Source organism: Rhinatrema bivittatum, chromosome 2, assembly GCF_901001135.1.
Source record: "Rhinatrema bivittatum chromosome 2, aRhiBiv1.1, whole genome shotgun sequence".
Lineage (NCBI taxonomy): Eukaryota > Metazoa > Chordata > Amphibia > Gymnophiona > Rhinatrematidae > Rhinatrema > Rhinatrema bivittatum.
This window is the reverse complement of record NC_042616.1, coordinates 750,667,000-750,694,986: the sequence shown is the minus strand read 5'-3', so window position 1 is coordinate 750,694,986 and position 27,987 is coordinate 750,667,000. Positions and strand designations below refer to the sequence as shown.

The 27,987-nt window shown below is 44.8% G+C and overlaps 1 protein-coding gene across 1 annotated transcript in view; it reads left to right on the top strand.

Annotated features, from left to right (window-relative positions):
- The window catches only part of EIF3H (eukaryotic translation initiation factor 3 subunit H), a 327,223-nt gene that overhangs the window by 119,813 nt on the left and 179,423 nt on the right, over window positions 1-27,987 (top strand). The window contains exon 2 of the mRNA XM_029591919.1: window positions 26,579-26,735. Within this exon, the coding sequence (XP_029447779.1) occupies window positions 26,579-26,735 (157 nt within the window). The remainder of the gene's footprint in view (window positions 1-26,578; window positions 26,736-27,987) is intronic.

Here is a 27,987-nt window from a genome sequence, read left to right as displayed (position 1 = left end):
GACAGGGCGTGGTCCTCGAACAGTGGTCCCCAACCCTGTCCTGGGAGCCCCATCAGCCAGTCGGGTTTTCAGGATATCCACAATGAATATGCATGAGAGAAAATATGCGTGTTATGGAGGCAGTGCGTGCAAATTTTCTCTCATGCATATTCATTGTGGATATCCTGAAAACCCGACTGGCTGGTGGACCCCCAGGACAGGGTTGGGGACCAATGCTCTAGAAGCAAGCCAGCTTACTCTGCTTTAGAGCTCAGTCAGCCTTGTCTCTTGAATGCATGACTGAACAAGAAATACAAGTTGTTATTCAAAGCCTTCTGGAAGGACAGACAGCTGCAAGAATCTGCCATAAAAGTACCAGTCTGCCGGAGTGTGTACCTAGAAAGAACAGGAAGGAAGCTGGGAGCTCCTGATTGCCAGCCTGTCAGACGTACGGTCAGGGAAAGGCTTGCTGCAGCTGGAAGCAGAGAAAGCATGGTAGCCTCAAGAATCTCTTGACTGGGATTTTTATCCTCCAGAGGGACAAAAGCTCAGCGTGACAAGAGAGAGATAATAGCAAATGTGCTGAATTCAGGGAGAGCCCTAAGGACAGTGTAATGGAAAACCTTGGCATGGAACCAGTGAACATTCTGCTGGAAAGGTGGTGAAAGGAAAGCCAGAGGGGCAAGAGGAGGCACAGCTAAGTACCAGAGAAAAGAAAGGAAGTCAGGTGAAGGAACCTATAGTGACTGTGATTTGAATGCAGAAGAACTTATGGTGAAGCTTTATAGATTGACCTGAAGGAGACAGTACAGAGTGGCCTGATGGAAGCAGCATAAGAGGAATCAGATGGAGGCACTGCAGTTGGACACAGTGCAGAGGAGTCAGAAAGATGCCAGAGAAAAGATGAGAGAGAATTGAAGTCTGAAGGAATGCAATTTTTACAGCAAGTGGAAGAAAATCCACCACAGGAATATCCAAGTGGAGGCCAGAGAGTCTGCGCCAGGGAAGGATTGGAACTCAAAGCTCCGGATGGACTCAAATCAAAGAATATGAGTGAACTCTGGGATAAGGGTACCAAGGTGGTTGTCATAATTGGAGGGTGGTTAAGGGAAACCATAATGAGAGGGCGAGAGTATAACCCTATAAAATCTACCCAGAGTTTAGCTGGCAGAAGGCCAGAAGGAGGTACAGGAGAAATAGCTAACTTTCCAGGATGGGATGCAGGTTGAGTAAGAGCACTCGTCCCAATGGATTTGAGCAGAGGAGGAAGGTATGTAAAGGAATATATCCCCTCCGCCCCCCCCCCCCCCCCATATAATTTGTATGGACAGGGCAGAGTAACTGATTCCAGCCTTCTTAAAGATTTCAACTGTATTTACAGCCATCAGCATACAAACATGCAGACTGCTTACCTCCAGCAGGCCAGAAACATAATAGGGTAGACTTTCAAGCATAGGTGCACGCGTCCATGTGCATATGGTTCCCGGTGATTGCACATGGACGCGCTGATTTTATAACATGCGCATGTTATAAAATCAGGGGGCCGTACACACATGCACGCCAGCTTTTACAATTCACGCGCGCATTGGGGGGGGGGGTTATCAACTTTTGCAATTTCTGCACGACGACCCAAGCGGGCCTTTCCCAGTTCCCTTCCAATCCATTCTTGAATTGCTAAAACTTTCCTACCCCCTACCTAAACTCCCTCCCTCTTCCTCTTCCCCTCTCCTCCCCACCCCCCTAAACCCTATCGTTTTTTTTGTTATACAACTTACTTCATTGCCGGAGCTGAAATAAGTTGTGCGGGACAGTCTACAATGGTGCTATCCCGGCCTGCTACCTGCCCCTTTGAAGAGGCCCGGCACTTGGGCGCGTACCGGGGTTTACGCCCTGTGACCGGGCCTCTTTGAAAATTTGCCGGCCACGCTCGTAAACACCGGGTTTTACGCACATAGGCTTTTAAAAATCCGGCCTAATGTGAGCAAACACAATATGAACACAATCAAAGCCCTGTAATTGTCCTTGTTCTTTCTGTACTATGTTGTTATTTTTACCAGTTTATCTGTTACCTTGGCAACATGTACAAATTTGTCTTGCCAATAGGTTTCTTGAATCTTGGGTTCACAAGAGCACTCGTCGCAATGGTGTTACTGTGCCAACTCGGCAATTCTCAGTTTTTCTTAGTGCTCTTCTTAGGGCTCATAGTTGGCTGCTTTACAGATGTACAGCTTCACTCAGAAAAGTGTATTCAGTCCCTTTGGGATACATGATAACCCACACAAAAAAATGGTTAAAAATTATAAAAAGTTTAAAACCTGTGCGGTTATTGGAGAACTAGATTGAGCTGATACTTAAAATGTGGGGTTAAAAGGAGACTCTCGTAAATGTGACGTTAAGACTTGGCCTATTGAAGTGGCTCAGTGTAAGAGGTTAGTAGCAGTGCTCTTGCCACTAGATCATACTGCCTCCAATACTGCAGAATTGCAGTTACTGGAAGAGCTGATGTGATTACAAGATATGGTTTCTTTTACCTTTCATTATATTCTCTCAAGCATCCCCCCTCCACCCATGTATTCTGAGCTATAGTTTAATCTCTGTTTCTTTTGCTGCTGAGGTTACAGACAAACCTGATAATGGGTGCTTAGCTGAGCCGACACATTTTGTTTTAATGGCCATTTCCTTTCCTGTACATTTGAAATCTTATTTCACTCTGCACTTTAATTTTTTTTGACACTGAATATGATTTTGTACCCCAGTATGTTTTATGGCAAAGGAAAGTACTCCCTGTACGCGCTCTGCTACCTTGCAGTGCTGCTCTTTCCTTTGATGCTGGTGTGCTCACATTGATGCTTCTCCTGAGCAGGTTGAAACACATTGCTTCCTTTAGCCTTTTATTGTCGTTGTGAAAGAAGAAGAATTTATTTGAATCTCATTTATTTTTGGACTAATATGAATGAATGTATAACGGTTGCTAAAAGCAGTGCTACAAAGTAGTAGTGTAACTTTTTTTTTCAAAATGCACAATCCGTCCATACTTTATGGATGCTTCAGTGCTGGCCCTGTACACAGTGCATGTGTCTGACCTGCAAAGTCAAGTGTTTGCATGCACACCCTTAATGCTTCATAATTTTGACAGATAAGCAGTTTTTATTTGTCGTGCTTTTAAGCCCAAGTTTTGACTTAAGCCATAAATATAAGAATTGCCATTACTTTTGCTGCTGGGACAGAACTGGGGTAGCACAGATAAGCAAGCTATTAACTGTACAAAGTGATGTGCACAGCACTGTTGCTGTGCAGCTAGAAAATGAGGCAGTGGCAATAAATTACCTGTAGGAAGGAGAATCCGTTTGTTCCATGTGGTCACTGACTGGTTGTCCAGCAGTCAGATTTTCTTTACTGTAAATACTCTTCCCAGACTGGCTGCTGATTGTGACCTTTCCCTTTCCCATCAGATTTTCAACTTAACATTAACATTAAAACTGAGGTAATACCTTGTGGGTTGTAGTCTTTGCGCTCTCTGTGACCTGCATGTTACTTAGAAACATAGAAACATAGAAATGACGGCAGAAGAAGACCAAATGGCCCATCCAGTCTGCCCAGCAAGCTTCACACATTTTTTCTCTCATACTTATCTGTTTCTCTTAGCTCTTGGTTCTATTTCCCTTCCACCCCCACCTTTAATGTAGAGAGCACTGATGGAGCTGCATCCAAGTGAAATATCTAGCTTGATTAGTTAGGGATAGTAGCTGCCGCAATAAGCAAGCTACACCCATGCTTATTTGTTTTACCCAGACTATGTTATACAGCCCTTATTGGTTGTTTTTCTTCTCCCCTGCCGTTGAAGCAGGGAGCTATGCTGGATATGCGTGAAGTATCAGTCTTCTCCCATGCTGTTGAAGCGTGAAGTATCAGTCTTCTCCCATGCTGTTGAAGCAGAGAGCCATGCTGGATGTGCATCGAAAGTGAAGTATCAGGCACATTTGGTTTGGGGTAGTAACCGCCGTAACAAGCCAGCTACTCCCTACTTTACCTTCATGTGCCCTCGACATCTACCTGTCATTGGAGGGAATGATATTGATTTCTTGGGTTTGGTGGACCCATCTGCATTATGTAAGCGCTGACATCCGTTACTGTCCTCTGCCCTCTTAAGTGGTTATTATATGCATGTTACTTGTGTGGGAATTCTGTGCAAAAAAATTGAAAATTCTGCACACACAATTTTAAAACTCTGCAAACTTTATATTGGTCAAAATAACATAATATACATGACAATCTTTAAGAAACCAAAATGTAAAACTGAAAACAGTATTTAAAGAAAGATGCAGAGTTTTAAATATTTAGAGCAGAATTTCCCTAGTAGTACATTTGTAAGAATGGTCCTTCCACCTTCTGTCCCTGCTCTCCTGGCCAGTCACCTTTCACTTTGCCTGCTCATGCCCTTCTACTCTATCCACTCCTAGAGTTTGACCCTTTTTCAGTATTGCCCTCACATAGGCTCCCTTTGTCAATTTGTACCACACACAGGCTCCCTCTCTCTTGTGCACATACGTACCCCCTCATACATTCTCCCACTCTGTCGCACAGGCTCCTTTTCTCTCTTATGCCCACACCCTCACGCAGGCTACCTATCTCTTTCCCTGCACATTGGCTCGCTCACATACCCACCCACCCTTTTGCACAGGCTCCTTCTATTACAAACCAGCACCTCCACTCCCTCACATACACACACTCTCTCTTTTTCATGCACACTAGCTCCCAATCTCTCTCACACACATTCCTTCACAATCTCCTCACAAAGACTCCCTCTCTCTGGCACACACACACACACACCCTCACTCATGCTCTCACACAAACAAACACACAGTCTTAATCACAAACCTCTACACACAGCTTTGCAGTCTCTCACACAAACATCTGTTCACAGACTCACTCTCACTGGGGCCTGCTGAGCTCGTGACATGCTGGGACTTGCACCTCCATCAGGAGCAGGATGTGTTCCGCACATGGCATGGCAAAATGGAAATTCTGTGCAAGGGGGGGAGGGGGGATTCTGTGCAAATTCTGAATTCTGCAGTAGTGCAGAATTCCTCCAGGGGAGTAGCATGTGCATACAGTGGTGATACTCAGTCTGCAGCTGTTCACGTCCTCAGAGCAGCTGAATGTTTAAGCCTAGAATCATATAGCAATTGTGACTGTAGCTTTGCAAGACTTAGTGTCAGTTTACAAAGGTGGAGTACCACTGGCAGCGTTTGACTGTGCGGTTCTCTTTAGGTGGATGACTGTAAATTTAAATTCTAATGAATTATTTGAACTGTTGAACAATTTAATGTTTATTCCTCCACGCACCTGTCAATGCATCTCATATTCTGGTCCGAGCTTCCTTTACCATTCCAGCGTAGGGCTCCTCTGAATAGAGAGTGCCTGCTGTGCCAAAATGCTTGAAATGTTTAAACATTGTAAATATATCTTGTAGTAAATGTATATCCAAAAAATTCCTTTCCAAGATCTCTGGATTCTTTGCAGATTAATACGTTTTATTGGTCCAACACATCATGTTCCAAACTCGTTGCTATATACAAGGGTTTAAGACCACATTGGGAACCTGTGAGGCTTCAAACTTGCATATAACACTTCTGAATAATTCTTAAATTGATCCAATAAACAATATGACTTGTGAAAAATCCAGATTTTCCAGGACCGATACAGTTGCCATAATTCTTAAGCAAACAAAATGGAAAGGAGTAAGCTTATATTAAAAAAAAAAAAAGCCATAAAATGAAATAAACTTGATATTAATTATGACATACATAAACAATTAATGCCTATATCCTCCTCTGTATTCTTTACTTTAACCTGTGATAGTTTAAAGTGGGAGAGGATGTTTTTGGGTTGAGACCACTACATCTAGAACATGAGCTGGAATTTTAATGTGTCCATCTCTTGTATTTGATTGTAAAGCAAATATCCGGTATGTAGGATAGCATATTAATTTTATTTTTTAATTTTGATGTCGACTGTGGGTAAGGAACTTGGTTTGGTTTATGTGCTGATGTTAATATTAGTAACAGAAGGTTGTACAGTGGGTCCATGGTAAACCATATGTAAAGAAAATTGAAAATTGCATTCTCTATTTATTTTATTTGTATAAATTTCTCTTGCCTGTGCTCCAGCCACATTACATTTACAGCTTATTAGTGGTGTATTTTCATTCTATTTGTGTTTGGCTGTTTGTGCATATAAAGTTTTTACGCCTATAAAATTTGGTTTTATAGGAAAACATCTGATTTCAAGTACAGGTTGTGTGCATAAAATTCAATTTCATGCACATAAACATGAAAATACAGGGAGGCCCATGGAAAAGTAGCCTGCCTCCAATGCACTGGTATTGGAGGCAGGCTACTTTTCCATGGGCCACCCTGTAGAACAAGTATGAAAATATTTGGAAAACTTTGTATGAACCAAAAACAAATCAAATTTATTTATTTATTTATTTTATTTTATTTAGCATTTTTATATACCGAAATTCTTGTAGCAAAGCTACAAATCAAATGAACATTTTTCCTATGCATGACCCTACACTTTATTACATCTCATTAATAAAAACAGATTTGAGACATTCAACACAAACTAAAATCCAAGGTAGATAACCAATCCAAGGCAACAAGACCCCAAACGAAATATAACATACACAAAACACAGCAACATTTTCAAATCAACCAATACTTTTATACCAAATAACTTACAATAATGCAATAGCACAAGATATTGAATCATCTGTATTGCATAAAGAAGTAAAAAATGATAGAGCAGCTTCTAAACTAGAACAAAGGGGAAAGCCAACAGTTGCTCAGCAGCGAATGGTTCGAAGGGAGGTATCTTCAAATAATACTAATGACGCATTAGAATTAGGGCATCCCAACAGTGAGGTTCCACTAATAAGAAAAGTAGTCCAAGTGCCTGTAATTAAAAACTCACCTGAGCTAAGAAATTCCAATTTATCCCTATCAATTAAAAATAAAAATACAAACAAAAACAAACTTTGAAATGTTTGTATGCTAATGCCAGAAGTCTAAGTAGTAAGATGGAGAGTTTAGTGTATAGCAGTGAATAATGACATAGACTTAATTGACATCTTAGAGACATGGTGGAAGGAGAATAACCAGTGGGACAGTGCTATACAGGGGTACAAATTATATTGCAATGACAGAGAGGAGCACCTGGGAGGTGGGGTGGCGCTTTATGTCCGGGATGGCATAGAGTCCAACAGGATAAAGATCCTGCATGAGTCTAAATACACAGTCAAATCTTTAAGGGTAGAAATCCCTTATGTGTTGGGGAAGAGTATAGTGATAGGAGTTTCTCACAGGACAAGCAGGATGGTTGTCCTCACAAATGGGTGACATCGAGGATGGAGCCCACCACGGAAAACTTCTGTCAAAGTTTAAACAGAACTTTGACTGGCCCCTACTGGGCATGCCCAGCAAGGCACTGACCCTGCAGCCAGCAGGGGTCTCCCTTCAGTCTTCTTTTTTCCGCGCAGCAGTTGCCACGCGGTGAAAGGAGCTCTCTAACCACGTTCCTGACAGGAATTTGGAAATTAATTTCCTAAGAAAATTTGCCCCTCAGGGGTCTCCCTTCGACAAATTTTTTTAGTCATCTTACGGAACCCGGTAAGTTTTTGCCTTTTTCCATCGACTTCTGTCGATTTTGGCCCTCGAGGCCTGTTGGCACTTACCGATCCCCAGCCTAAATTTTGGCTTCCAGCCATGGCAACGGGGTTCCGTCGTTGTCCGGATTGTACCCGGACTATGTCCATCACAGACCCCCACAGGGTTTGTGTCATGTGTTTGGGTAGTGAGCATGATGTCCTGACTTGCACCAAATGTGCCTTAATGACACCCAAGGGTCGCAAAGCCAGGATGGAGAAGATGGGGCTCCTCTTCCATGCACCCACCCCAACGCCATCGATAGCATCGACGTCATCGGAACCGGCACCGTCGAAGTTGTACCATCATCGTCAACCCTCCGGTGACCGTCCGCCATCGATCGCTTCTCGGCCGTCGACTCCCGTCCCTTCCCCGGATGGGCGAGGGGATCGGAAGGAAAAGCACCGCCATCGACGGCACAAGTCTCGGCCTGTCGAGGATCCACAGCCATCGACCTCTGCTCAAGCCGAGCCACCGACAAAGAAGCCACGAACAGACCGGATACCCTCCACGTCTCGTTCGCCGGCATCGAGGAAACCCTCACCCTCTCGGGGTGTGGGGGCCGTGATCCCACCGGTTACGGTGGTCCCTCCGGCCCTGCCTCAGCCTCCCTCTCCCGTCGAGCCGGGTATAGTTACCCCTGGTCTCCGGGCAGAACTGGACCGGCTGGTCCAGGAGGCCATCGAGAAAGCGATGAAGAAATTACAACCTCCATCGGCACCGTCTCCGGCACCGGTTCCAGTGCCGCCCCCGGCACCGACGCCGGCACCGGCTTCGCCACCGAGGAGGGAACCGACCACCGAGCCGTTGATCCAAGCGCTAGCACCGCTACTGAGCCGCATGGAGGCACTCATGACGGCCCTTCCATCGGTGATTCCAGTGCCATCGACAACACCACCGTCTCCGACTGGTTTCTCATTGGCAGGAGAAACACCGTTTTGAATTCCCCCTTCCGGGGTAGTTCCATCGGTACCTTCTGGTATATCTCCACCGATTTATCCTTCGGCTCCATCGATTCCGCGCCAGGCACAGATTCCATCGGCAGCACCGAAGCCATCGATGCCATTTCTGGTTCCACCTACCGCACCGATTCCACCTCGGTTTCCATCGATGCCTTCAGAGCCTCAGCCAGGTCCATCAGGGCTACAAGCCCCACATGATCCCTACGATACCTGGGGTAATGATGATGATACCTCTTCTGACACAGATTTGCCTTCGCCACCATCTCCTACAGAGAGTAGAAAAAGTTCTCACAGGACAAGCAGGATGGTTGTCCTCACAAATGGGTGACATCGAGGATGGAGCCCACCACGGAAAACTTCTGTCAAAGTTTAAACAGAACTTTGACTGGCCCCTACTGGGCATGCCCAGCAAGGCACTGACCCTGCAGCCAGCAGGGGTCTCCCTTCAGTCTTCTTTTTTCCGCGCAGCAGTTGCCACGCGGTGAAAGGAGCTCTCTTACCACGTTCCTGACAGGAATTCGGTATTTTTCTTTCCGAAGAAAATTTGCCCCTCAGGGGTCTTCCTTCGACAAATTTTTGTCACCTCCGCGGAAACCGGTAAGTTTTTTTGCCTTTTTTCTTCGACTACCGTCGAATTTGGCCCTTGAGGCCTGTTGGCAATTACCGAGCCCGCGACTAAATTTGGCCTTAAGCCATGGCGACGGGGTTCCGTCGTTGCCCGGATTGTACCCGGACTATGTCAATCACAGACCCCCATAGGGTTTGTGTTTTGTGTTTGGGTAGTGAGCATGATGTCCTGACTTGCACCAAATGTGCCCTAATGACACCTAAGGGTCGCAAAGCCAGGATGGAGAAGATGGGGCTCCTCTTCCATGCACCCACCCCAACGCCATCGATAGCATCGACGTCATCGGAACCGGCACCGTCGAAGTTGCACCACCATCGTCAACCCTCCGGTGACCGTCCACCATCGATGACTTCTCGGCCGTCGACTCCTGTCCCCTCCCCGGATGAGCGAGGAGACCGGAAGGACAAGCATTGCCATCGACGGCACAAGTCTCGGCCTGTCGAGGATCCACAGTCATCGACCTCTGAACAAGCCGAGCCACTGACTAAGAGGCCTCGTTCAGACTTGGCACCGTCCACGTCTCGTTCGCAGGCATCGAGGAAACCCTCACCCTCTCGGGGTGTGGGAGCCGTGATCCCACCGGTTACGGTGGTCCCTCCGGCTCTGCCTCAGCCTCCCTCTCCCGTCGAGCCGGGTATTGTTACCCCTGGTCTCCGGGCAGAACTGGACCGGCTGGTCCAGGAGGCCATCGAGAAAGCGATGCAAAGATTCCAACCTCCATTGGCACCGTCTCCGGCACCGATTCCGGCACCGCCACCGGCATCGACCCCGGCACCGACTCCGCCACCGAGGAAGGAACCGACCACCGAACCTTTGGTGGAAGCGCTGGCACCGCTACTACAACGTATGGAGGCACTTGTACATGCCCTCCCATCGATAATTCCAGTAGCACCGACAGCGCCATCGTCTCCAACTGGATTTTCATCGGCGGGAGAAACACCGTTCCTGATTCCCCCTTCCGGGGTGGTCCCATCGGTGCCTTCTCGAATATCTCCACCGATTTATCCTTTGGCTCCATCGGTTCCAAGACCGGCACCGACTCCATCGGCAGCACTGAAACCCTCGATGCCGTTCCCAGTACCGATTGTACCACCGGTTCCTCCAAGGTTTCCTTCGATGCCTTCGGATCCTCAACCAGGTCCATCGGGGCTTCAACCCCCAAGTGATCCCTATGATACCTGGGGTGATGATACATCTTCTGACACAGATTTACCATCACCGCCTTCTCCTACAGAGAGTAGAAAAAGATCTCCTCCAGAGGATCTCTCCTTTATTAATTTTGTAAAGGAGATGTCCGAAATTGTACCTTTTCAGCTGCAATCTGAGACAGATGACAGACACCAGATGATGGAACTGCTTCAATTTTTGGACGCTCCAGAAATCATCGCTTCCATCCCCATTCACCAGGTGTTTCTCGATCTCTTAAAGAAAAACTGGGAATCTCCTTCATCTGTATCACCAGTTAACAAGAAGGCTGACTCCACATACCTCGTCCAGTCAGCACCAGGCTTTCAAAAGCCTCAACTGGATCATCGCTCTGTTGTGGTGGAGTCCGCACAAAGAAAAGCCAAGCGTCTCAAGCCACACTCCTCCACTCCGCCGGTCAAGGACAATAAATTCCTAGACAGTGTGGGACGGAAAGTGTACCATGGAGCTATGCTGATTTCTCGCATAGCCTCATATCAACTCTACATGACGCAATATAACAGAGCCATTCTTAAACAGATGCAAGATTTTGCTGACACATTACCTGACCAATACCAGCCACAGCTTCAGGCCCTTCTTAATAAAGGATTTGAAGCGGGGAAGCACGAGATCAGAACGGCTTATGACATCTTCGATGCCTCCACAAAGGTTTCAGCTACTGCCATCTCGGCCAGACGTTGGGCTTGGTTAAAATCATCCAACCTTCGCCCAGAGGTCCAGGATCGTTTAGCGGATTTACCCTGCTTAGGGGACAATTTGTTTGGAGAACAAATTCAGCAAATAGTAGCTGAATTGAAAGATCACCACGAGACGTTGAAACAACTTTCTTCTGTTCCGTCTGAGGTTTCCTCCAAACAACCACTTAAGAAGGACTCTAAGAAGTCGTTCTTTCGGCCACGCCGTTACTACCCTCCATCGGCCAGGCCTCGTCCAGCTCGATCCTCTACTAGGCCTCAGCCGCGTCAGCCTAGGAAACAAAGGCCTACTGTAGCCCCTCCTCCTGGGCCTGCGGTTGGCCTTTGACTCCCCTGTAGAGAACACATGCCAAACCCCTCTTCCAGACATTCCTGTAGGAGGTCGACTGTACCATTTTCTACAACCTTGGTTGCAGATCACCTCAGATCAGTGGGTACTAACAATTATCGCACAGGGTTACCACCTCAACTTCATAACTCTTCCGGCAGACTCCCCGCCTCTTCAAGCGTGGAGTCTATCCACCCATTTGGCTCAATTACAACAGGAAGTGTCTCTTCTTCTGCAATCAAATGCTATAGAACCCGTTCCTCCCTCTCAACGAGGCAAGGGATTCTATTCCAGATACTTCCTAATACCAAAGAAATCAGGGGGACTACGTCCCATTTTGGACCTTCGAGCCCCTCAACAAATACCTTCAAAAGAGAAGTTCAAAATGGTAACCCTAGGCGCGCTGCTCCCTCTGCTACAAAGAGGGGATTGGCTGTGCTCTCTCGACCTCAAGGACGCTTATACCCACATTGCGATCACACAATCCCATCGCAAATATCTGCGGTTTCTCGTAGGCCACGACCATTATCAATACCGTGTCCTACCTTTCGGTCTGGCTTCTGCCCCACGAGTCTTTACCAAATGTCTCGTAGTGGTAGCAGCATTCTTAAGGAAGGAAGGTGTCCACGTCTACCCCTACCTGGACGATTGGCTAATCAGGGCCTCCACCCAACAGATAGCTCAATCCTCCCTAGAATTGACAATTCAAACACTCCTTTCCTTAAGGTTTCTTGTCAATTACGAGAAATCTTGCTTAGTCCCGTCTCAAACCTTATTCTTCATTGGAGCAGACTTGGACACCTTACAGGCAAAGGCTTACCTTCCTCTTCAGAGGGTCCACACCCTAATGTCCCTGGCTCGCCAGCTCCAGTCTCAGAACACTGCCACGGCTCGCCAGTTCCTCATTCTCCTAGGACACATGGCATCCTCGGTTCAAGTCACTCCCATGACCCGACTAGCCATGAGAGTAACACAATGGACTCTACGACACCAATGGATTCAAGCTTTTCAGCCTCTGTCCTCCATAGTCACAGTCACACAAGCGCTGCGCCTATCCTTAACCTGGTGGACGACTCAGGTCAACCTCCTTCAGGGCTTACCTTTTCTTCCACCGGATCCGCAAGTAATCCTAACCACCGACGCTTCTCACATCGGTTGGGGAGCCCATGTGGACGACTTTCAAACCCAAGGGTTATGGTCCAAAGAGGAAGCCGAACACCAGATAAATTTCCTGGAACTTCGAGCAATCCGCTATGCGCTCCGCACTTTCAAAGATCATCTCTTTCATCAGATAATCTTAATCCAGACGGACAACCAAGTGGCCATGTGGTACATAAACAAGCAGGGAGGCACAGGCTCCTTCCTTCTGTGTCAGGAAGCTGCGCAGATCTGGGCGGAAGCCTTCTCCCACTCCATGTACCTCAGGGCCACTTACCTGCCGGGAGTAGACAATGTACTGGCAGACCAGCTGAGCCGTGTCTTCCACCCACATGAGTGGTCACTCGATCCTCTGGTAGCGACCTCTCTGTTTCACAAGTGGGGTTCCCCCCGCATAGACCTCTTTGCGTCCCCTCAGAACCACAAAGTGGACGATTACTGCTCTCTCATTCGGAGCCAGCACTCTCGGCCGAGGGATGCATTCTCCCTCAAGTGGACAACCGGTCTGCTCTATGCATTCCCTCCGCTCCCTCTTGTGTCAAAGACTCTCATGAAGCTACGCCAGGACGGAGGAACCATGATCCTGATAGCACCTTACTGGCCACGCCAAGTATGGTTTCCAATACTCCAGGATCTCTCCATCCGCAGGCACATTCCTCTGGGAAAGGACCCGCATCTGCTCACTCAAAACGACGGATGCCTCCTCCATCCCAACCTCCAAGCCTTGTCCCTGACGGCATGGATGTTGAAAGGTTAGTCCTTCAACCATTTAACCTTTCAGATTCCGTTTCTCGAGTCCTGATAGCTTCACGAAAGCCTTCCACAAGAAAGTCTTACTCATACAAATGGAAAAGGTACACATCATGGTGCACTTCTCAGTCCCTTGATCCCCTTTCCTGTCCAATCTCCAAATTCTTGGACTATTTATGGCATCTCTCTGAATCAGGTCTTAAAACCTCTTCTATCAGAATGCATGTCAGTGCCGTAGCCGCCTTCCATAAGGGTATTGGGGGTAATCCTATTTCAGTGCAACCCCTAGTAACACGCTTTCTTAAGGGCTTACTCCATCTAAAGCCACCCTTGCGTCCTCCGGCCCCATCCTGGGACCTTAACCTGGTTCTTGGTCGTCTAATGAAACCTCCTTTCGAACCTCTGCACTCCTGTGACTTGAAATATCTCACTTGGAAAGTGTTATTCCTTTTGGCTGTTACTTCAGCTCGCAGGGTTAGTGAATTACAGGCCCTAGTTACCTATCCGCCTTACACTAAGCTCCTGCAGGACCGGGCGGTACTCCGCACTCACCCTAAATTTTTACCTAAGGTAGTTTCGGAGTTTCATATCAATCAATCTATCGTACTACCTATCTTTTTTCCCAGGCCCCACTCCAACTCTGGAGAGCAGACCCTGCATACCCTAGACTGTAAACGGGCTCTAGCTTTTTACCTAGACCGTACAGTTTCCCACAGGAAGAGCACTCAATTATTCATCTCTTTCCATCCTAATAAGTTAGGACAACCTGTGGGTAAGCAGGCTCTTTCTTCCTGGTTGGCGGACTGCATTTCTTTTTGCTATGAGCAAGCTGGCATTCCTTTTCAAGACCGTGTTAAAGCACACTCTGTGAGGGCCATGGCGACGTCAGTGGCACACCTTCGTTCGGTGCCGCTTCCTGACATCTGCAAAGCTGCAACCTGGAGTTCTCTCCATACCTTTGCAGCCCACTATTGTTTGGACAAAGCTGGAAGACAGGACTCCATCTTCGGCCAATCTGTCTTGCGTAACCTTTTTCCAACTTGATGTACCAACACCCTTCCACCTTCCCGGTAGGGTGCGGATGCCCTTTCCCAAATTTTTCCTCAGTTGTTGTGCCTGCTGCACACCGTTGGGTACATTTGGTGCAAGTCGGGACATCCTCAGCTCGGTACTCACCCATTTGTGAGGACAACCATCCTGCTTGTCCTGTGAGAAAGCAAATGTTGCTTACCTGATGTAACAGGTGTTCTCACAGGACAGCAGGATGTTAGTCCTCACGAAACCCGCCCGCCTCCCCGCGGTGTTGGGTTCGTTTTATTTTTACTTTCTAGGCACTGCCTGTAGCTTTGAAAATCAGACTGAAGGGAGACCCCTGCTGGCTGCAGGGTCAGTGCCTTGCTGGGCATGCCCAGTAGGGGCAGTCAAAGTTCTGTTTAAACTTTGACAGAAGTTTTCCGTGGTGGGCTCCATCCTCGATGTCACCCATTTGTGAGGACTAACATCCTGCTGTCCTGTGAGAACACCTGTTACATCAGGTAAGCAACATTTGCTATCTCCTCCTGAGGATCTATCTTTCATTAACTTTGTGAAAGAGATGTCAGAAGTTGTACCTTTTCAACTACAATCTGAAGCTGATGACAGACACCAGATGATGGAACTACTTCAATTTCTGGATGCTCCAAAAATCATCGCTTCCATCCCTATACACCAGGTGTTTTTGGATCTGCTCAAGAAAAACTGGGAATCTCCTTCATCCGTGTCACCAGTTAACAAGAAAGCTGACTCCACATACCTTGTCCAGTCAGCACCAGGTTTCCAAAAACCTCAACTGGATCATCGCTCTGTTGTGGTTGAGTCCGCGCAGAAGAAGGCCAAGCGTCTTAAGCCGCACTCTTCTACCCCACCTACCAGGGACAACAAGTTCCTGGATAGTGTAGGACGGAAAGTGTATCATGGAGCTACGTTGATTTCACGCATAGCTTCATATCAACTTTACATGACTCAATACAACAGAGCCATCTTTAAGCAGATGCAAGACTATGCTGACACGTTACCAGACCAATACCAACCACAGCTTCAAGCCCTTCTTCACAAGGGATTTGAGGCAGGGAAGCACGAGATTAGGACTGCCTATGACATATTCGATGCTTCCACGAAGGTTTCAGCCACAGCCATCTCAGCCAGACGTTGGGCTTGGTTAAAGTCATCCAACCTTCGCCCAGAAGTCCAAGATCGTCTTGCTGATTTGCCCTGCTTAGGCGACAATTTGTTTGGAGAACAAATTCAACAGATTGTGGCGGAGTTAAAAGACCACCATGAGACGTTAAAACAACTCTCATCTGTCCCACCTGAGGTGACCTCCAAGCAACCGCAAAAGAAGAACTCTAAGAAGTCATTCTTTCGACCACGTCGCTACTACCCTCCGTCAACTAGGGCTCGTCCTGCACAGTCCTCTAACAGGCCTCAGCCTCGTCAGCCGAGAAAGCAAAGACCTACTGTAGCCCCACCTCCTGGGCCTACGGCGGGCCTTTGACTTCCCTGTATTGAGCACATGCCATCTCCCTCTTCCACACATCCCTGTGGGGGGTCGACTGTTCCACTTCTTACACCGTTGGAAACAGATCACCTCAGATCAGTGGGTGCTAGCAATTATCGCACAGGGTTACCACCTCAACTTCATAACACTTCCGCCAGACTCCCCGCCGCTTCAGGCATGGAGTCTAACCAGCCATTTCACTCAATTACATCAAGAAGTATCCCTTCTTCTACAATCAAATGCTATAGAACCCGTCCCTCCTTGTCAACAAGGGAAAGGATTCTATTCCAGATACTTCCTAATACCAAAGAAATCAGGGGGGCTACGTCCAATTCTGGACCTTCGGGCCCTCAACAAGTATCTGCAAAAAGAAAAGTTCAAGATGGTAACCCTGGGCGCCTTGCTCCCTCTGTTGCAAAAGGGGGATTGGCTGTGCTCTCTCGACCTCAAGGACGCTTATACCCACATTGCGATCACACAATCCCATCGCAAATATCTGCGGTTTCTTGTAGGCCACGACCATTATCAATACCGTGTCCTACCTTTCGGTCTGGCTTCTGCCCCACGAGTCTTTACCAAATGTCTCGTAGTGGTAGCAGCATTCCTAAGGAAGGAAGGTGTCCACGTCTACCCCTACCTGGACGATTGGCTAATCAGGGCCTCCACCCAACACACAGCTCAATCCTCCCTAAAATTGACAATTCAAACACTCCTTTCCTTAGGGTTTCTTGTCAATTACGAGAAATCTTGCTTAGTCCCGTCTCAAACCTTATCCTTCATTGGAGCAGACTTGGACACCTTACAGGCAAAGGCTTACCTTCCTCTTCAGAGGGTCCACACCCTAATATCCCTGGCTCGCCAGCTCCAGTCTCAAAACACTGCCACGGCTCGCCAGTTCCTCATTCTCCTAGGACACATGGCATCCTCGGTTCAAGTCACTCCCATGACCCGAATAGCCATGAGAGTAACACAATGGACTCTACGACACCAATGGATTCAAGCTTTTCAGCCTCTGTCCTCCATAGTCCCAGTCACACAGGCCCTGCGCCTATCCTTAACCTGGTGGACAACTCAGGTCAACCTCCTTCAGGGCTTACCTTTTCTTCCACCGGATCCGCAGGTAATCCTAACCACCGACGCTTCTCACATCGGTTGGGGAGCCCATGTGGAAGAATTACAAACCCAAGGGTTATGGTCCAAAGAGGAAGCCGAACACCAGATAAATTTCCTGGAACTTCGCGCAATCCGCTATGCGCTCCGAACTTTCAAAGATCATCTATTCCATCAGATAATCTTAATCCAGACGGACAACCAAGTGGCCATGTGGTACATAAACAAGCAGGGAGGCACAGGCTCCTTCCTTCTGTGTCAGGAAGCTGCGCAGATTTGGGCGGAAGCCCTCTCCCACTCTATGTACCTCAGGGCCACTTACCTGCCGGGAGTAGACAATGTATTGGCAGACCAGCTGAGCCGTGTCTTCAAGCCACACGAGTGGTCTCTCGATCCTCTGGTAGTGACCTCTCTGTTTCACAAGTGGGGTTTTCCCCGCATAGACCTCTTTGCGTCCCCTCAGAACCACAAAGTGGACGATTACTGCTCTCTCATTCGGAGCCAACACTTTCAGCCGAGAGATGCCTTCTCCCTCAAGTGGACGACAGGTCTGCTTTATGCATTCCCTCCACTTCCTCTTCTGTCAAGGACTCTCGTGAAGCTACGCCAGGACGGAGGAACCATGATCCTGATAGCACCCCACTGGCCACGCCAAGTGTGGTTTCCCATACTCCAGGATCTCTCCATCCGCAGGCACATCCCTCTGGGAACGGATCCGCATCTGCTCACTCAAAACGACGGATGCCTCCTCCATCCCAACCTCCAAGCCTTGTCCCTGATGGCATGGATGTTGAAAGGTTAGTCCTTCAGCCTTTTAACCTTTCGGATTCGGTTTCTCGTGTCCTGATAGCTTCACGAAAGCCCTCTACCAGAAGATCCTATTCCTATAAATGGAAAAGGTACACATCATGGTGCACTTCTCAGTCCCTTGATCCCCTTTCCTGTCCAATCTCTAAGTTCTTGGACTATTTATGGCACCTATCAGAATTCGGTCTAAAGACCTCTTCCATTAGGATGCATGTCAGTGCGGTAGCCGCCTTCCATAAAGGTGTACAGGGTGTCCCGATTTCAGTACAACCCCTTGTAACACGTTTTCTTAAAGGCTTGCTCCATCTGAAGCCACCCTTACGTCCTCCGGCCCCATCTTGGGACCTTAACCTGGTTCTTGGTCGTCTAATGAAACCTCCTTTCGAACCTCTGCACTCCTGTGAATTAAAGTATCTCACATGGAAAGTGTTATTCCTTTTGGCTATCACTTCAGCTCGCAGGGTTAGTGAATTGCAGGCCCTAGTTACCTATCCGCCTTACACTAAGCTCCTGCAGGACCGGGCGGTACTCCGCACTCACCCTAAATTTTTACCTAAGGTAGTTTCGGAGTTTCATATCAATCAATCCATCATACTACCTATCTTTTTTCCCAGGCCCCACTCCAACTCCGGGGAACAGACTCTGCATACCCTAGACTACAAACGAGCTCTAGCTTTTTATCTAGACCGTACAGTTGCTCACAGGAAGAGCACTCAATTATTTGTCTCTTTCCATCCTAACAAGTTAGGACATCCTGTGGGTAAGCAGGCTCTTTCCTCCTGGTTGGCGGACTGCATTTCTTTTTGCTATCAGCAAGCTGGCATTCCTTTTCAAGACCGTGTGAAAGCACACTCTGTGAGGGCCATGGCGACGTCAGTGGCACACCTTCGATCGGTGCCGCTTCCTGACATCTGCAAAGCTGCAACCTGGAGTTCTCTCCATACCTTTGCAGCCCACTATTGTTTGGACAAAGCTGGAAGACAGGACTCCATCTTCGGCCAATCTGTCTTGCGTAACCTTTTTCCAACGTGATGTACCAACCCCCTTCCACCTTCCCGGTAGGGTGCGGATGCCCTTTCCCAAATTTTTCCTCAGTTGTTGTGCCTGCTGCACACCGTTGGGTACATTTGGTGCAAGTCGGGACATCCTCAGCTAGGTACTCACCCATTTGTGAGGATAACCATCCTGCTTGTCCTGTGAGAAAGCAAATGTTGCTTACCTGATGTAACAGGTGTTCTCACAGGACAGCAGGATGTTAGTCCTCACGAAACCCGCCCGCCACCCCGCGGTGTTGGGTTTGTTTTGTTTTTGCTTTTTAGGCACTGCCTGTAGCTTTGAAAATCAGACTGAAGGGAGACCCCTGCTGGCTGCAGGGTCAGTGCCTTGCTGGGCATGCCCAGTAGGGGCCAGTCAAAGTTCTGTTTAAACTTTGACAGAAGTTTTCCGTGATGGGCTCCATCCTCGATGTCACCCATTTGTGAGGACTAACATCCTGCTGTCCTGTGAGAACACCTGTTACATCAGGTAAGCAACATTTGCTATACTACCATTCACCTGGCCAAGATGGTGAGACGGACAGTGAAATGCTAAGAGAAATTAGGGAAGCTAACCAAATTGGTAGTGCGGTAATAATGGGAGATTTCAATTACCCCAGTATTGACTGGGTAAATGTAACATTGAGACATGCTAGAGAGATAAAGTTCCTGGATGGAATAAATGACAGTTTTTTTTTAAACAATCGGTTCAGGAACAGTCGAGAGAGGGAGCAATTTTAGATCTAATTCTCAGTGAAGCACAGGTTTTGGTGAGAGAGGTAACGGTGATGGGGCTGCTTTGCAATAGTAATCATAATATGATCAAATTTGAATTAATGACTGGAAGAGGGACAGTAAGCAAATCCATGGCGCTAGTGCTAAACTTTCAATAGGGAAACTTTGATAAAATGAGAAAAATAGTTAGAAAAAAATGAAAGGAGCAGCTACAAAGGTAAAAAGTGTGGAAGAGGTGTGGACATGTAAAATAAATAAAAAAACATCCTAGAAGCATAGTCCAGATGTATTCCACACATTAAGAAAGGTGGAAGGAAGACAAAACGATTGTCGGCATGGTTAAAAGGTGAGGTGAAAGAGGCTATTTTAGCCAAAAGATCTTCATTCAAAAATTGGAAGGACAATCCAACAGAAGAAAATAGGGTAAAGCATAAGCATTGGCAAGTTAAATGTAAGACATTAATAAGACAGGCTAAGACAAAATTTGAAAAGAAGTTGGCCATAGAGGCAAAACCTCTGAAGCAGCCTTTGCTTCAGCGTTTACTGAAGAGGATGTTGGGGAGATACCCGTTCCGGAGAAGGTTTTCATGGGTAATGATTCAGATGGACTGAACCAAATCACGGTAGGCCTGATTGACAAACTAAAGAGTAGCAAATCACCTGGACTGGATGGTATACACCCCAGGGTTCTGAAGGAACTCAAAAATGAAATTTCAGATCTATTAGTAAAAATTTGTAACCTTTCATTAAAATCATCCATTGTACCTGAAGACTGGAAGGTGGCTAATGTAAGCCCAATATTTAAAAAGGGCTCCGGGGTGATCCGGGAAACTACAGACCAGTTAGCCTGATTTCAGTGCCAGGAAAAATAGTGGAAAGTGTTCTAAAGATCAAAATCACAGAATAAATAGGCATGGTTTAATGGAACAAAGTCAACATGGCTTTCCCAAGGCACATCTTGCCTCACTAATCTGCTTCACTTTTTTGAAGGGGTTAATAAACATGTAGATAAAGGTGAACCGGTAGATGGTAGTGTATTTGGATTTTCAGAAGGCATTTGACAAAGTTCCTCATGAGAGGCTTCTAGGAAAAGTAAAAAGTCATGCGATAGGTGGTGATGTCCTTTCGAGAATTACAAACTGATTAAAAGACAGGAAACAGAGAAGGATTAAATGGACAGTTTTCTCAGTGGAGGGGGGTGGGCTGTGGAGTGCCTCAGGTTCTGTACTGGGACCCATGCTTTTCCATATATTTATAAATGATCTGAAAGGAATACGACGAGTGAGGTAATCAAATTTGCACATGATACAAAATTATTCAGAGTAGTTAAATCACAAGCAGATTGTGATAAATTGCAGGAGGACCTTGTGAGACTGGAAAATTGGGCATCCAACTGGCAGATGAAATTTAATGTGAATAAGTGCAAAGTGATGCATTTAGGGAAAAATGACCCATGCTATAGTTATACGATGTTTCCATATTAGGAGCTACCACCCAGGAAAGAGATCTAGGTGTCATAATGAATAATACATTGAAATCGTAGGCTCAGTGTGCTGCAGCAGTTAAAAAAAATGTTAGGAATTATTAGGAAGGGAATAGTGAATAAAACGGAAAATATCATAATGCCTCTATCGCTCCATGGTGAGACCATACCTTGAATACTGTGTACAATTCTGGTCGCCGTATCTCAAAAAAGATATAGTTGCGATGGAGAAGGTACAGAGAAGGGCAACCAAAATGATAAAGGGGATGGAACAGCTCCCCAATGAGGAAAGGCTGAAGAGGTTAGCGCTGTTCAGCTTGGAGAAGAGATGGCTGAGGGGGGATATGATAGAGGTCTTTAAGCTCATCTTGAATGAGTAGATGTGAATTGGTTATTTACACTCTCGAATAATAGGACTAGAGGGCATTCTATGAAGTTAGCAAGTAGCACATTTATTTATTTATTTATAACTTTTTTATACCGAGGTTCAGGTAACAGAGTTACTTATCACTCCGGTTTACATTCCAACAGGTAATAAATAATGACAGTAATATGTCTTACAATGAACAAGGATGAGAACAACTTGGAAAAAACATAACTAGGAAAAAACAATGTGTACAGTTAAAACGAAATGGACTTGAGGGATATCAAGCCGACTGGGGAGGGCAGTTGACTAATGGAGGGGGAGAGGGAGAGAAGTTACTATGGCTGAGTAAACATGAACATAGGCCCTGGGTAGGGACAGTCTGTGGAAGCTATGGAAGAATCTTGAAATTATGGGAAAGCATTTAAGACTAATCGGAGAACATTCTTTTTCACTCAATGCACAATAAAGCTCTGGAATTTGTTGCCAGAGGATGTGGTTAGTGCAGTTAGTGTAGCTGGGTTCAAAAAAGGTTTGGACAATTTCTTGGAGGAGAAGTCCATTAACAGCTATTAATCAAGTTTACTTAGGGAATAGCCACTGCTATTAATTGCATCAGTAGCATGGGATCTTCTTAGTGTTTGGGTAATTGCCAGGTTCTTGTGGCCTGGTTTGGCCTCTGTTGGAAACAGGATGCTGGGCTTGCCTTCTCAAGCCCCCCAATTCCTCCACCCTCCACTCTCTCCCCTTCCCCGCTAGGCTCATGCCCTTCTACTCTATCTCCACTCCCAGAGTTTGACCCTTTTTCAGTATTGCCCTCACATAGGCTCCCTGTGTCCATCTGTACCACAGGTCTGGTCTGACCCAGCATGGCAATTTCTTATGTTCTTGGAGGAGAAGTCAATTACCTGCTATTAAACAAGTTGACTTAGAAAATAGCCACTGCTATTACTAGTATCAGTTGCATGGGATAGACTTAGTTTTTGGGTACTTGCCAGGTACTTATAGCCTGGATTGGTCACTGTTGGAAACAGAATGCTGGACTTGATGGACCCTTGGTCTGATTCAGTATGACATGTTCTTATGTTTTTAACCCTCAAGAAATAAGCCTGTGACATCTGATTATACAAGAGCTTCATTTTATTGGTCAAAGGCTTCCTTTAAGCAATATGAGTTTTTAAAAGACACTCACATCTGCATCTATCACCTTTTAATGGCTACCTTAAAACCAGGGCCAGATAAAAATTCAGTGTAGTCCTCCAAAACAAAGCAGTAAACTAGGAGATGTTGAAAGTTTCTCCTCCTTTCCTGCTGTCCCACTTAGACCTTTTGGCAGTTTATTTACATTAAATGCTTTTCCTATTGTAGTGTCCAGATGTTAAGTGTATGAGGCTATTAGGATTCCGGTTTCCATATCTATGCAACCCAACCTTTGACTTTACATTGCCATCTAATACGGCTTCACTGCTTTGGTTGTGTTCCCGAAAGCAGAATTTTAGGAGACCAGTCCACACAATACACTAATAGCCTGATTTTTAAAAGCATTTACATGCTAAAAACTGGATTTTACACATGTAAATGCACTTTACTCATGTAAGTTGGCTTTTGAAGATTGCTACAGTGTATGCAGTTGAATTATCAATAGGTTTTACCTGCATTAAATGCACTTAATGCCTGTAAACGGCTTTTGCAAATTGCTATGAATAGTATGTTACATTTACATGTGTAACTCCTTTGAAAATGTACCTATAAGGGCTTGCATGGGCAACATTTTATTCTGCCCATTTCATTTGTTATATTTAATTTTCATTTCCATTTGCTTTGTCACTTTGCATGCATAACTCCAGTTTTACATTCCTTGTCGCACTTTATGCATATACAAGTTCTAGGCCTGTAAAACAAATAAATAATGAAAAGTTATGCATACATAAATTAAAATGAATGGAATGATTGCACATCCCTACAATACATGATGCAGCCTTTCTCTCTGCAGTGCAGTACTTTTGTCTTAGTCAGTAAATTGAATAATCCATTTTATGTCAATATTTTTTCCTAATTCATTAGGCTTTTAGGTGAATTAACTGCTATCATTTTGTATTCGCATAACAGGAAAGCAGCTTTTATTTAAATCTTGAAATTTTTTATAGCATGTCTTTCATGTTTTCAACTGTTTTTTTTTTTTTTTTTAAAGGGGGGATTTAATATGTAAAAACAGCTGAAGGTACATCACTCTCTTGGCTGTGTCTTTGACATGCATCTGAAGTAATGCTTTCCATTCTGTGTATCAGAAATAAAAAAAAAAAACAAAACCAAACAAAAACCACACTTGACAATGAATGTAATAAACTCTTCCTATGTTTTCAGGCTGGAAATTTTCAGTTATCAGCACAGTAGTGACTTATAGTAATTATTAGGTTATCATCAGTTTTGTGATGAGATACAGCTTTAATTACTAGAACAGTACCGACTATAAGCATACCATGCTCAGCAATCTTGCACAACAGTCCAGTGATAATCCTGGCTCTTGTAGCCTTTGCTGTTGGTTTTCCTGCACTACAAAGTCTTGTTTTGTGACACTGAGCATCTGGCAGAGGACGCATAATGGCAGATATCTTTGTTTAAATGCCACAGATTTAACCTTTTATTTGATAACACTGGGGAACAATTTTTAACATAATTCCTGTTGAGTTTGATTTTGCAGCTGTTTTACACTTAAATAGGCATGCTGATTTCAAAACTGCAGTTAGTTTTCTTCTATCACGTCAAGTTTTTTCTCTACAGCCTATCAGCAACGCGGATACACCAAATATCCCTGTTTTCTGTGTATGTGGGACAGCAGAGCTTGTGAGAAGCATTGGGTGCAGTCGAATTGGCCTCCAAGATCTGACCTCAAACCTGGAGATCCAAACATTCTACATGAGCCACTTGTTGACAGAAAGAACATTATATTCCCACCTCTGCACATAAAACTGGGTCTCACGAAGCAATTTGTTAAAGCTTTTCCAGCTGAAGCAGACTGTTTCAAGTATCTCATTTTGGCATTTCCTAGCCTGTCGTTTGAAAAGATAAAGGCCGGTGGGTTTGATGGTCCACAGATTCGGCATCTCATTAAAGATGAACATTTCATTGGGACAATGTCGGAACTCCAAAAGAATGCTTGGCTGTCATTCAAAAACCTTGTCAAGGACTTTCTTGGAAATACACGAGCACAGAATTACACCGAAATTGTCCAGAAACTCTTGGAGAACTTCAAAATGCTTCGTTGCAACATGAGCATCAAGGTGCATTTTCTGCATAGCCATCTTGCTGACTTCCTGAAAAACCTTGGTGCAGTCAGTGATGAGCAAGGTGAACCATTCCACCAAGATTTGAAGGTCATGGAGGCACGGTATCAGGGTAGTTGGGATGTACATATGTTGGCTGACTATTGTTGGAATATCAGGCGAGATTGTCCACAGATTGAACACTGCCGGAAAAGCTATAAGCATAAATATTTATCTTAATATGTATGTTTGGTAGCAGAACTTTACTACTTGTACATAATTTGACTTACAGTAACAATATATAGCCTTTGTATGAATAAAATAACTCTAAACAGTATATTCAGATAATTTTTTCTTTTATTTCCTTTGTATGTACATTTTGTATGATTTTTGGGACAAAGGGAGGGTATCCTATACCTTAAAAAGTTGACGTGATAGAGAAAAACTGGGGTCATTTTTGAATTCAGATGTCAAAAGGTAGTCAAAACCAAGTGTCAGATCTAACTCAACGAAAATTGTGTTCCCCAGTGTAATTTGTTGTAGACTGAAATATGCTTCTGCCATAGAAATGGAGGCTTCAGTTTTATTAGTTTGGATGGTTCACAGAATCTTTTAAGTGCAATGTTTATGCAAAATCTGTTTGTGCTGAAATCCATTATTGTAGGTAGTTTACCTATAGACATGACAGTAAAATAGTGCTTTGTTAGCAACAAGGCCATTGAGTGTATTTTCCAGTTTAGTCTGCGTGGATGTATCAGACCTCGGTGAAATAGGACTCTTTTGTGTTCCTTGTCTGTGGCCATTTATTTCAAAGTTCACATGTGGGTCCCTGTTGCATATCTTGTTGAAGTATAATTAACTATTGGCTTGGACTTACCCAGTCCTGAACCTGGGTCTCTGTTTTGCCTCTGATAAATGCTTTCAAAAGATCTGGTGTTTCAAAAAAACAAAACAAAACAAAACACAACAAAAACCACATAAAGGTACAGCATAGTCTGTAAATATCCATAAATGGTGGATTCGACACAAGTTCTACAGACAAGTTTGGCTCGTAATGAAGATTCAAAAGACTTGCTTATCGTGGTTTTAGGTTAATTTACATGTTTTCATTGCCCCGAAGTTCAGAATAATTTGTGATGATTACAGGCAAGTGTTTATTGTCCTTGACATAGAAGAACATAGCCTTTGGTTTCATGGAAGCCTTAATATTTGATGTGACTACCTGGCGAGCTGTAGATTGACTGCATGTTCTGGCAAATAGTTTAGTTGTGGGTGGAGCACAGGCTTATCACAGAGTTGATAGTTCTAGGAAGAAAGAAAAGATTTTCTTCAGGGGCAATGCCAAGAGTGATTTCCCTTCTAGCTTAGGGACAGCAGAGAACTTTTACTGCCAGGGAAACCTACGGAGGGGGGAAAAATCCAGTGATGATTGTAAAATAAAAATAAAGGCAATTTTTTCTGATAGGGACTGAATTTTGAGTCTGAATGAGTTCTCAGATTTTCCTTAAAGTTCCACATTTAATGTGTGTGTTATGGATAATTTTTTCCTAGACTAGTGTTTGGGATGGTAACTGCAGTTTATAATTTTTATTTTTTTATTTTTTTTTTATTTTAAGGAAGAGCTGCCTCTGTACTTTGGGTCTCAAAGATAATTTGATCTTTTAGTTTTCTTCCCCACCCTTGTTTTGCCAGGCTTGCAATCTTTGGCATATGTTCTCAAGGTACTAATGCGTTTTGCTAGTTATAATAATTTAGGATGGAGCATTTGAATTAGAAATTTCTCTGATCCAGAGAGAGAAAATTCCTTCAGCTTGCTAATTTTCCTTTGTTGCAGGTGGTGCTGAAGATCATTAAACATTACCAGGAGGAAGGGCGGGGGAGTGAAGTGGTCCAAGGCGTGCTGCTGGGTCTTGTGGTGGATGACAGACTTGAAATCACCAACTGCTTTCCATTTCCTCAGCACACAGAAGATGACGCAGACTTTGATGAAGGTAATGCAGGAGCTATTTTCTAGACATACCTGTTTTCTAAGTCACACCAGAGCATACAGATGTATGCTTATCCTTTTGCCAAAACACAAAATATTCAACATTTCAAAAGTATGTAATGCAAAGTAGCGATCATTCTCTCATTGGGCCTGTTGTAATAAAGTGGGCTAGGCTTTGTGCACTTCTACTCCTGTTTTAGCACACATTTTTGTGCGCTGAAGTTTACTTCTTGATGTAGTTTACTTTTAGATTTTAGTGCACAAAAACATGCATTAAGCAGAAAGTAAAACTAGTTTTAGCATGCTTTCAGGCTAAGATAATAGTGCATTGAAAAAGTGAGAAATTTGTAGAGTGGATTTCTTTTACTTCTTAAAAAAAAAAAAAAAATTAACTTTACTTACGATTTAATTAGTTATTATGTAAAGTGCTCCAAAGTGTGTGGGGGAAAAAAAAACCTATGTTAATTTTGAAAATTGCAACAAAGCCTAAGAAAACTTTACTGCTGGGCTAAAATGGAAATAAAGTTTACTACTGCTGTAAATAGACAAGTTAACTTCAAATGTAAAAGTGCTAAGAAAAAAAAAAGTTAACCATTGTCGGCTTTATTGGTTGTTTAAAGTCAAGGACCAGCCAAAGGAACTGGGATTAAAAATGATCCCCGTCTCTCATGCTTCCTGGTCATGCCTTCTTAGAATCTACTTAAAGGACTGTGAATTGAGTCATTTGGTTGATGTCCCCACCCTCTAGCACAGTGGTTCTCAGCCTTTTTTCGGCCGGGACACACCTGACAGATGGTTCTCACATGCGTGACACACTGAACATGTGACCATCACGGGGCAAAATGTAAATACACATTCTGCATCCTGAGGAACTCCCTCAACCCCCAAAAATGGGTGCAGAGCAGAACAAGGGCAATACCCGTACAACGCACCATACAAAAAAAGATATTCTGGTTCTGATGACATCTCAGTAAAAGCAAAACAAACTCCCTTTACTACCAAGCACAATAGCCTTCCTTATGAAAATACAATAATTTACCACTACAAATATGTAACCAGGCCCTAAACACTAATACACCTCCTATTAGGAAAACAGAGCAAGCCAAGCTGCTAAAGATAGATACCCACTTAGAAATAATTGTAAATCTATACTATTAGCTGTTACAAAACAGCTTATTAACAGAATAACATCCAACAATTAAAAACTTATTAAAATTATTAAAAATTGTCCAAATATCAATAAAATATTTAGAAAT